The sequence below is a fragment of the Microcaecilia unicolor genome, chromosome 1, assembly GCF_901765095.1.
Source record: "Microcaecilia unicolor chromosome 1, aMicUni1.1, whole genome shotgun sequence".
Taxonomy (NCBI): domain Eukaryota; kingdom Metazoa; phylum Chordata; class Amphibia; order Gymnophiona; family Siphonopidae; genus Microcaecilia; species Microcaecilia unicolor.
The window spans coordinates 628,853,220-628,865,263 of record NC_044031.1 but is presented as its reverse complement, the minus strand read 5'-3'; the positions used below and the strand labels follow the sequence as shown (position 1 = coordinate 628,865,263).

Sequence of the window (12,044 nt, the reverse complement as noted above, 5' to 3'; positions counted from 1 at the left end):
TGAGATGTGAATGTGTGGACTGATGACCACGTTGCAGCCTTGCAAATCTCTTCAATGGAGGCTGACTTTAAGTGGGCCACTGATGCAGCCATGGCTCTAACATTATGAGCCGTGACATGGCCCTCCAAAGTCAGCCCAGCTTGGGCATAAGTGAAGGAAATGCAATCTGCTAGCCAATTAGAGATGGTGCATTTTCCGATGGCAACTCCCATCCTGTTTGGATCAAAAGAAAAACAGCTGGGCGGACTGTCGATAGGGCTTTGTCCGCTCCACGTTAAAAGGCCAATGCTCTCTTACAGTCCAAGGTGTGCAACTTGTCCTCACCAGGGCGGGTATGTGGACGGGGAAAAAATGTTGGCAAGACAATTGACTGGTTCAGATGGAACTACGACACTACCTTCGGCAGGAACTTAGGATGAGTGCGGAGGACTACTCTGTTATGATGAAATTTAATATAAGGAGCATGAACTACCAGGGCATGGAGCTCACTGACCCTACGAGCTGAAGTAACAGCCACCAAGAAAATGACCTTCCAGGTCAAGTACTTCAGATGGCAGGAATTCAGTGGCTCAAAAGGGGCCTTCATCAGCTGGGTGAGAACGACGCTGAGATCCCATGACACTGGTGGAGGTTTGACAGGGGGCTTTGACAAAAGCAAACCTCTCATAAAACGAACTAAAGGCTGTCCAGAGATAGGCTGACCCTCTACACGCTGATAAGCACTGATTGCACTAAGATGAACTCTTACTAAGTTAGTCTTAAGACCAGACTCAGATAAGTGTAGAAGGTATTCAAGCAGGGTCCGTGTAGGACAAGAAAAATGATCTAGGGCCTTACTGTCACACCAGACGGCAAACCTCCTCCATTTAATAGAGTAACTCTTTTTCGTGGAATCTTTCCTGGAAGCAAGCAAGACTACTACTACTTAACATTTCTAGAGCACTACAAGGGTTACGCAGCGCTATACAGATTAAGAAAAAGGACAGTCCCTGCTCCAAGGAGCTTACAATCTAATGGGCGAAATGTCAAGTAGGGGCAGACCAGATTTCCTGAATAGAGGTATGGTGGTTAGGTGCCGAAGGTGACATTGAAGAGGTGGGCTTTTAGCAAGGCTTTGAAGATGGGCAGGGAGGGGGCCTGGCGTATGGGCTCAGGGAGTTTGTTCCAGGAATGGGGTGAGGCGAGGCAGAAAGGGCGAAGCCTGGAGAAGGGTACCGACAGGAGGGATTTATCTTGAGAGCGGAGGTTATGGGTAGGAATGTAAAAGGAGATGAGGGTAGAGAGGTAGGGAGGAGCTGTAGATCGAGTACATTTGTAGGTTAAAAGGAGAAGCTTAGGAGGGGGAAGTGACGTCACCAACCTAGATGGACGCTTGAAAGATTAGCTCCGGTTCCCCCGCGGCGACAACAGCGAAATCAGCGCGATTAAACGAAGCTGGAGAGCTAAAAATACAATTCGCCAGGCAGAGAGCAGGTTGTGACTCCGCATATGCAATCGCCGTCCTCGGGAGTGGATTTATCCCGGTTTGCGTTTGAAAGAACAGGACCGCAATATATAAACAAAATGGCGGACGGGAAAAAAACGAAGAGCCCCACGGAGGCGGGAAGCGCCCAGATCCAGGGCAGCCAGCCGGGGAAACAAGCGGCAGCTGAGACATCGGAGATAGATCAATTAAGCCTGCAACAGTGGCTACAAAATATCAGCTCTGATCTCAAAGCCCTACGGGCGGAGGTGGCGACACTGGGGGCTGATTTGAGAGGAGAGATCAGGGAACTGGGCGCACGCCTGGAAGAGACAGAAACGCAAGTGGAGGCACAAGGTGAGGCTCTGGGGTCATTGGACCAGCAAGTGGTGGGGCTGCAGAATGATCAGCAACAGCTGCTGGATAAAGTGGAGGACTTAGAAAACAGGGGGCGCCGCAGCAATCTTAGATTCCGGGGTCTCCCAGAAACTCCGACTTACCAGGACTGCGAGAAGGTGGTGCAGGAAATAGTGCGGGATCTGTACGCGGCGAATGGCGAAACGGTGGAATCTGAGTCTATCCAAATAGATAGAGCTCACAGGGCACTAGGAGCAATGCGCAACAATAAACCAAAAGACATTATTGCATGTTTCACCAACTTTAAGCAAAAAGAAAAAGTGTTGAAATTTGCCCGCCAAACACAGGAATTTAAATGGGACTCATATAGTATCGAAATATACCAAGATCTGGCAGCGGCGACACTAAAGAGAAGAGGGGACTTGAAACCATTCACACGACATCTCCGAGATCTCAAGATCCAATATAGATGGAGGCACCCCTTTGCATTGGTGTTCTACAAAGAAGGGAAGCAGCATCAAATCAGATCCCTGATGGAAGCACAAGAACTTTTCCCAGAGACAACAACCACAGACACGGGGCCGGAAAGGAACAACAGACCGCGGCCTGGATCTCTTCAACCCACACCGAAATGGCAACGGGCTGGAAAGGGACCGAGAAGACTGCAGCGCCAACAATCTGCAACTAAAATTACCTGAAGACATAAGGACGTTATTGTTGGTAAAGTTATAAAATGTTAAAGTACGAATTGTGTTGGAGGTTAACTATGTGAGCTGATAATCAGCTCGGGACTATAGGAGAAAATTGGGAAGCTGTTGTGGCGGGGGGGGGGGGACTGGATTGAAACAGGTTGATCCTTCCTCCTAGAATAGGCATCACCTGAGTGTAAGGGATGCCTAAATTTGATAGATGGGAAGGGAGAGGGAATTGGGGGGGGGGGGGGGGAGGAGGGGGAAGAAACTATTTAGCATGGCATGGGATGCAGGCTGATCATAAGGTGAGGGATCATCGGGCGGGTGAGGTTAAAGAAAGGATGTATGTATACTAAAAGAGATGGGGGACATTAAATGTTTGGTGCTCAATGTAAGGGGGCTAAATATACCCAGGAAAAGACAGCTGTTATTCCGGGAACTGCAACGGCATGAGGCGGACATAGGGTTGATACAGGAGACCCACCTAAAAACTAAATATGAGCGATTATGCACACATAGGGCATACCCAATCATACATTTTGCCTCGAGCACAGATAACACGAAAAGCAAGGGGGTTCTTATAGCATTCAGTAGAGGGAAGCCATGGGAGATTAAAAAAGTCATCAAGGATAAAGGGGGGCGATATTTGCTGATAGTCTTTGCTTTGGTGGGGAGAACCTACACTTTAGTGAATATATATGGCCCAAACTCACAACATGGGGAATTTTTCAAAACGCTAGACCAAATACTTACCAGATATGTTGAAGGCTCCCTATTGATTGGAGGGGACTTTAATCTCACCTTGAATCCACATTTAGACAACACGGTGAGAAGGATAAACTATGCAAAAAATGATAGAAAGCAACTCCAGGAATTTATAAACCACTGGCAATTACAGGATTACTGGCGGAGAGACAATCCTAACCAGAGGGCATACACATACTTTTCCACAGTACATCAATCTGCATCCCGAATTGATATGTGGTTGGGGGATTCATCCTTGTTAGGAGCAATAGGAGAACACTGTATTCTGCCACGGACGTGGTCGGACCACTCCCCGGTGCTTTTGCGGCTCCGGGGGGTGGGCCCGCAGAGGCCAAGAAGGCAGTGGCGTTTGGACAACGCCCTGCTGTCAGACCCAGCAAACATAACACAGATAGAGCAGCATATCAGGGAATACATTCAATTTAATGTCACGGAGGAGTTATCTCCGACCATGATATGGGAGGGATTTAAAGCAGTGATCCGAGGTCAATTGATAGCGCTGCGTTCTAAATGCTGGAAGGAAAGATGCGCAAAAGATAAAGACTTGCGTTCAAGGTTAACACTAGTAGAGAAGCAACTGCAAGAGGGGACAGCTCAGAACCCATTACATTTAAGGGGACAGGCATATGAACTGCGTACTCAGTTACAGGAGCTAGAGTTAGCAGAACTAGCTGAAAAATTAAAGAGAGTACGACAAATGCACTTTGAATTTGGTGATAAACCAAGTAGGCTTTTAGCCCATAAATTAACACAACACTCCAATAGGAATATGATAGGGGGACTTAGAGATGAGGGGGGGGGATACACTCGGAACCAGAGTTCCTGGAATCGTCATTCAGAAGCTATTATAAAAATTTATATAGGGCAGAGGGGGGAAGGGGAGAAGAGGAAATTCGGGAATACTTGGAGAGTATAGACCTCCCGAAATTACCGGAACAGGCTGCGCAAACCCTGGGCGCTCCCATTACATTGGAGGAGGTGGAGCAGACAATCCGAGCACTCTCCCCAGAGAAGGCTCCAGGACCAGATGGGTTCACTCCCAAATTTTATAAAATTTACGTAAAGCTGCTTGCCCCATTGTTAATGCAAGTGTTTAATTCGTTGGATAAAAATACGAGCTTGCCCCCGACATGGAATATGGCCACAATCACGGTTTTACATAAACCAGGTAAAGACCCCCAATTATGCAGCTCATATCGACCCATCTCTTTATTAGGGGTGGATTACAAAATATTTACAAAAATCATGGCCACACGACTTCAGCAAATTCTACCACAGATAATACATGAGGACCAGACGGGTTTTATCCACTCCCGCCAGACGTTTGATAACATTAGGAGAACACTACAAGTTCTCCAAGGGGCTCATATACTGAACTCCCAACTGTGTATACTATCTCTGGACGCGGAAAAGGCCTTTGATAGAGTAAGCTGGCCCTTTCTCTTTGGGGTGCTCGAAAAGATGGGAATAGAAGGACAATTCTTAGAATGGGTACATCTCATCTATAAGGCCCCAGAAGCAGCAGTACGTGTCAATGGGACGCTGACACGCCCGTTCTCACTACAGAGAGGCACCAGACAGGGGTGTGCACTGTCACCCTTACTATTTGCATTGGTGATGGAGCCGTTGGCTATTAAAATTCGTGGGAACAGAGAGATTAGGGGCCTATGGGGTGGAGGTATAGAAACTAAGATACTCCTCTTTGCTGATGACATTTTACTGACCCTGAAAGAACCTCGGGTGGCTTTACCGGTGGTGGGAAAGGAGATACACAAATATGGAGAGCTGTCGGGCTTTAAAATTAACTTTGACAAATCTGAAGCACTCGACATAAATATACCAAACCCTACTCTCACCTTTTTGAAAAGAAGATTTCCTTACAAATGGGCTAATAAATATATCAGGTATCTGGGGATAAACATACCTCGTCGGATAGAAGACTTATTTGAATACAATTTCCCTGGGAAGGTGCGAGAACTATTTCAGGAGATGGAACGGTGGGAGGGATTGACAATATCATGGATAGGCAGAATCAATGCCATTAAGATGGTCATACTTCCGAAAATGCTCTATCTGTTTATGGCGTTACCAATAGAGATACCAGATAGCTTCTTTCGTGGCTTACAGGGTAGAGTTTTTTCCTATATCTGGAGAAAGAGACCACCGAGGGTGAGGAGGGATACAATGTACCAACCTCGAGATAAAGGAGGGATGGGAGTCCCGTCATTTTACGAATATTATTGCGCGGCACACCTTAGATTACTAGCTAATTGGTACCAGAGTACAGAGAAATTATGGGTTAGCATAGAACAACATTGGTTGAGGGCATATCCACTCAAAGCGATTCTATGGTTGCCTAAAGGTACACTTAGGAAGGTGATTGAAGGAAGCCCCTCTCTCATACGGTGGCCTTTGACTGTCTGGAGCAAAATCAGGGAACAGTTCTTTCCAGAACGCATCTATTTTCAACACACTTACCTTAGATTTGCTCCTCAATTTGATCGGGGCAGATATAATAGAATATATAAAGATTGGGAGGAATTGGGATTGTGTGAACTGGGACAAATGTGTAATGAGGAGATGATCCCCACATATCAGGAGTTGTGTCAGGATTATGGGCTCTCCCCGCTACAGGCCTTTCACTACCATAGAGTGCAAATCTTTCTCAAACGAACCGCGGGGGAGGAATTGGAGTTAACAGAAACACAGCTGGAGAAGGGGATGACGGGTGGGGGAGGTCGAGGGAGTATTACTAGAATTTATGGAGCTCTGTTGGCGAAGGAGAATCCAGTGGAGCATTATACAAGAAAATGGGAATTAGAAATAGGAACAACATATGACCCACCACAATGGACGCAGATGTTTAAATCCTTACTTCGGGTATCGGTGTCCAGCAAGATGGTGGAAAATGGACACAAAATATTATATAGCTGGTACTATACACCCGCCCGTTTGGCTAAAATGTTTAGATTAAATTCGGCAAGTTGTTGGCGAGAATGTGGGGAAGATGGGGATATGTTTCATGTTTGGTGGTCATGTACATATGCACAAAGATATTGGGCAAGTATTATAGACTTTATTAGTTTAGTGACTGCCACACGATATCAACAGAAAATGGAATATTGTCTGTTACATCTCCGACCGCCCAAGGTATCACGGCATATACATCAATTTGCCACCCAGACATTTGTGGCGGGCAAATTGGTACTAGCAGCAGCATGGAAAAAGCTGAGACTGCCGGATATATCTACTGTGCTGGAAAAATTGGACTATATTCACTTAATGTCTAAACTCACAGCTATAAGGACAGGATGTATGGTGAGGTACCTAAAGACTTGGGACTCATACATAGCCTGGAAAGAAAGCTCTGCGAAATCCTAATGCCACATGCTTAGCAAGAGGGGGAGGGGGGGGGGGGGGGGGGGGGGGGGGGGGGTGAAAAGTTGGAGAACAGCTGATAGGTAACACAGTGGAACAGGAGATTATATATGTGTATTAGAATGTTATATTTTGGAGAAAAGTGATGTTTTAAAATGGTTTTGTAAGATTTTGCAAAATATATAAATAAAAATTTAAAAAAAAAAAAAAAAAAAAAAAAAAGGAGAAGCTTAAACTGTATGCGGTACCTGATCTGAAGCCAGTGAAGTGACTTGAGGAGAGGGGTGACATGAGTGTACCGGTTCAGGCGGAAGATAAGACGTGCAGCAGAGTTTTGAACGGACTGAAGGGGGGATAGATGGCAAAGTGGGAGGCCAGTGAGGAGTAGGTTGCAGTAGTCAAGGCGAGAGGTAATGAGAGAATGGATGAGAGTTCGGGTGGTGTGCTCAGACAGGAAGGGGCGAATTTTGCTGATGTTATAGAGGAAGAAGCGACAGGTCTTGGCTATCTGCTGGATATGCGCAGAGAAAGAAAAGGGAGAAGTCAAAGATGACCCGAGGTTGTGGGCAGATGAGACGGGGACAATGGGGGTGTTATTGACAGAGATAGAGAGTGGAGGGAGAGGACAAGTGGGTTTGGGAGGGAAGACAATAAGCTCGGTCTTGGCCATGTTCAGTTTCAAGTGGCGGTTGGACATCCAGGTCGCAATGTCGGCTAAGCAGGCCGATACTTTAGCCTGGGTTTCTGCAGTGATGTCTGGTGTGGAGAGATAAAGCTGGGTGTCATCAGCATAAAGATGATACTGGAACCTATGGGAGGAGATTAGAGAACCCAGGGAGGAGGTGTAGATTGAGAAAAGAAGGGGTCCAAGGACGGATCCCTGAGGAACTCCAACAGCGAGCGGGATGGGGGTGGAGGAAGAACCCTGAGAATGTACTCTGAAGGTACGGTGGGAGAGATAAGAGAAGAACCAGGAGAGGACAGAGCCCTGGAACCCGAGTGAGGACAGTGTGGCGAGAAGTTATGATTGACAGTGTCAAAAGCGGCGAATAGGTCGAGGAGGATAAGGATGGAGTAGTGACCTTTGGATTTGGCAAGAAACAGGTCATTGCAGACTTTTGAAAGTGCCGTTTCCGTCGAGTGTAGGGGGCGAAATCCGGATTGGAGTGGATTGAAAATGGCGTGAGAGGAGAGGAAATCAAGGCAACGGCTGTGAATGGCGTGCGTTCAAGTATCTTGAAGAAGAAGGGTAGGAGGGAAATGGGGCGGTAGTTGGAGGGACAGGTAGGGTCAAGTGATGGTTTTTTGAGGAGTGGTGTGACTACAGCTTGCTTGAAAGTGTCAGGGACAGTTGCAGTGGAGAGAGAGAGGTTGAGGATATGACAAATGGGGGGGGTGACAGTAGGAGTGATGGTGTTAAGTAAGTTGGTGGGGATGGGGTCTGAGGAACAGGTGGTGCATTTCGAAGAGGAGAGAAGATAGGCGGTTTCCTCTTTGGTGATAACGGGAAAAGAGGAGAAGGAGGCCTGGGTTGGTTGGTTGAGGGAGTGTGCTATAGGGTGAGGAGGAGGAGGAGATGGTTTGGTGGTGAATTCGAGGTTGATTTTCTGCACCTTGTCGCAAAGCAAGCAAGACTCGGAAGACACCCTCTGAAAGACCTAAAGAGGCAGCTTCTAAGCTCTCAACATCCAGGTCGTGAGAACCAGAGACTGGAGGTTGGGATGTAGAAGCGACCCCTCGTTCTGAGTGATGAGGGTCGGAAAACACTCCAATCTCCACGGTTCTTCGGAGGACAAGTCCAGAAGAAGAGGAAACCAGATCTGACGGGGCCAGAAAGGTGCAATCAGAATCATGGTTCCGCGGTCTTGCCTGAGTTTCAGCAAAGTCTTCCCTATTAGAGGTATGGGAGGACACGCATACAGAAGGCCTGTCCCCAATGAAGGAGAAAGGCATCTGATGCTAGTCTGTCGTGGGCCTGAAGCCTGGAACAGAACTGAGGGACTTTGTGATTGATCTGAGTGGCAAAAAGATCCGAGGGGGTCCCCATGCTCAGAAGATCTTGCGGGCTATGCCTATGTTCAGTGACCACTCGTGAGGTTGCATTACTCTGCTCAGTCTGTCAGCCAGACTGCTGTTTACGCCTGCCAGATAAGTAGGTTGGAGAAACATGCCATGACGGCATTTAAAAAGCCACATCTGAACAGCTTCCTGACACAGAGGGCAAGATCCGGTGGCCCCATGCTTGTTGGTGTAATACATTGCAGCCTGATTGTCTGTTTTAATCAAGATGATTTGGTTGGACAGCCGATCTCGGAACGCCTTTAGCATGTTCCAGATCGCTCGCAATTCCAGGAGGTTGATCTGAAGATCAGTTTCCTGGAAGGACCAGGCTCCTTGAGTGTTAAGCCCATCTACATGAGCTCCCCACCCTAGGAGGGATGCATCCGTTATCAGCACTTTTTGTGGCTGAGGAATTTGGAATGGTCGTCCCATGATCAAATTGGACCGGACTGTCCACCATTGAAAGAATTTCGAAAATCGGTGGCAAGTTGGATCACATCCTCCTGCAGCTTGATACCACTGGGAAGCTAGGGTCCATTGAGCTAATCTCATATGTAGACGTGCCATGGGAGTTACATGAACTGTGGAGGCCGTGGCCCAGAAGTCTCAACATCTGCCGAGTCGTGATCTGCTGAGACGTTCGAACCATAGACACCAGGGACAGGAAGTTTTCTGCCCTTGTCTCGGGAAGATAAGCCTGAGCCGTCTTCGTGTCCAGCATTGCTCCTATGAATTCCAATCTTTGGACAGGAGTGCGATGGAATAATTTATTACGAACCCCAGTAGCTCTAGCACCTGAATAGTCATTCACATGGACTCCAGAGCACTGTCCTTTGAGGTGCTCTTCACTAGCCAATCGCCAAGATAAGGACACACATCTCTCTCAGTCTGCGCAGCGACGCTGTGACTACAGCTAGACACTTTGTAAACACTCTGGATGCAGACGCCAGGCCAAAGGGCAGCACACGGTACTGAAAGTGCTGTGTTCCCAGCCGAAATCAAAGATACCTCCAGCTCACAGGATGTGTGCGTAAGCATAGTTTAAGCCAGAGAGCATAGCCAATCGTTCTTCTGGATCGTAGGAAGAAGGGTGCCCAGGGAAACCATCCTGAACTTTTCTCGAACTATAAATTTGTTCAGGGCCCTTAGGTATAGGATGGGACGCATCCCCCATTTTCTTTTGCACAAGGAAGTACCTGGAATAGAATTCCAGCCCTTCTCTCCCTGGTGGAACGGGTTCAACCGCTTGGGCCTTCAGAAGGGCGGAGAGTTCCTCTGAAAGTACCTGCTTGTGCTGGGAGCTGTAAGAATGCGCTCCCGGTTGGCAATTTAGAGGCTTGGATTCCAGATTGAGGGCGTTTCCTAACCGGACTATTTGAAGAACGCACCGGTTGGAAGTTAAGAATGGCCACCTTTGGTGAAAAAAACAACAAACATTAACCTCCCCCCAACCGGCAAGTCATCCGGAATGGACACTTTTACCACGGCTATGCTGAACTGGAGCCAGTCAAAAGCCAGTCCCTTGCTTTTGCTGGGGAGCAGCTGGGGCCTTAGGTGCACGCTGTTGACAGGAACGAGCGTGCTGGGGCTGAGCCTGGGTAGGCTGTCGGGAAGCCGGAGTGTACCTACGCCTAGCATAGGAATAGGGAGCAGTCCTCTTTCCCCCAAAATAGCTCCTAGTTGAGGAGGTTGTAGCAGAAAACGCCCGGCGGGAGAAAGAATCAATAGCATCATTATGCTTCTTGATCTAGTCAACAAGATCCTCTACTTTTTCACCTTGTCACGGAAAAGAAGAAACTAAGGAGACGCGCTCACGCGGTGGGTAGGAAATCAGTCCGCACATGCGCGTGCCAGAAGACTCTGTCAAAACTTAATCCCAGTTCTAATGTCAGCCAGAATCAGAATCAGAATCTGGAGTCACTGTAATAAATACATTGAAGTCCTCAGCTCAGTGTGCAGAAGTTGTCAAAAATGGCAATTAGGAATTATAATGCCCTCTACTTATGTATGGTGCAACCACAATGAGTATTATGTGCAGTTCTGGTTGGCCCATATAAAAAAATATATAATACAAAAGGTACAGATAACTGATAAACTGGATGGAAGGGCTTCTTCATGGAAAAAGGTTAATTAGGGTAGAGCATAGTTTACTGGTAACACCTTATTAGGCCCATGGATTCCTTTTCCAAGTCATAAGGCTCAGGACCCAAGGTAATCAGGCAGTCCTGTAGCTTAGGTTCTCTCTATCTGATCTGTTTTATATGTTTTGAAAAATTATGTATGTTTTTATGATTTAAGTCACCTAGGTATAGGTGAGATATAAATGTTTAAAATAAATTAAACTTGGTCACCTCCATCCCCTGCGTACAGAAGCAGAAAGTGAGGAGAACACAGTTACTTACACTAGTGACTTTCCGCTTAATGTTCTCTAGCAGCTTTTCTTGGCTCCGCAGAAAGTAGGGATGTTGGAATTCTGTATCATCCTTCTCAGGCTTCAGTAGGCCACCCTGCTCTATGTGTACCACCTTCCGAAAGCCATCTGCAAAAAGACAACAAATCATTTCAAAGAAAGTAAAATTTGGGTTTTACCCGCTAATTTCTTTCTCTTGTGTCCTCCTAGACCAGTCCAGGTGAGTGGGTAAATCTTCCCAATCAGCAGACAGAGGCACAATAACATAGCAAATGTCAAAGACCTGCACAGTCCATCTAGTCTGCCCAACAACCCACTCAAATTTAGAGATGGTGTGGGATATAAATGTTTTTAAATAAATACACAAACAAACAAGACAGAAAATCACTAAGTTTTCAGTAATATCATCAGTTTAAGGATCAGTGCAGCGCTGAAACTTTCCAGTATAATACATACAAAGCAAGGTACTGGTAGAATTGAAAAATAAACTTACAAAACTATTGTTAGAAATATGTAATTTATCTTTAAAATCAAGCATGGTACCAGAAGATTGGAGAGTGGCCAATGTAACACCGATTTTTTAAAAGGGTTCCAAAGGTGACCCAAGAAATTATGGATCAGTGAGCCTGACGTCAGTTGCGGGCAAAATGGTAGAGATTATTATAAAGAACAAAGTTACAGAGCATATTCATAAGAATGGATTAATGAGACAAAGACAACATGGATTTAATGAAGGGAAATCTTGCCTCACCAATATATCCTATTTCTTTGAAGGGGTGAACAAACATGTGGATAAAGGTGAGTCGGTCATTATTGTGTATCTGGATTTTCAAGGAAAAATTATGTCTTACCTGATAATTTTCTTTCCTTTAGCCGCAACAGATGAATCCATGAACTGGTGGGTTGTGTCCATCTACCA

General features: G+C 46.5%; 1 protein-coding gene across 1 annotated transcript in view; it reads right to left on the bottom strand.

Moving 5' to 3' along the window:
- HSF1 (heat shock transcription factor 1) overlaps window positions 1-12,044 on the bottom strand; it is a 379,429-nt gene that overhangs the window by 332,925 nt on the left and 34,460 nt on the right. Inside the window, exon 3 of the mRNA XM_030220795.1 lies at window positions 11,118-11,254. Coding sequence (XP_030076655.1) covers window positions 11,118-11,254 — 137 coding nt within the window. The remainder of the gene's footprint in view (window positions 1-11,117; window positions 11,255-12,044) is intronic.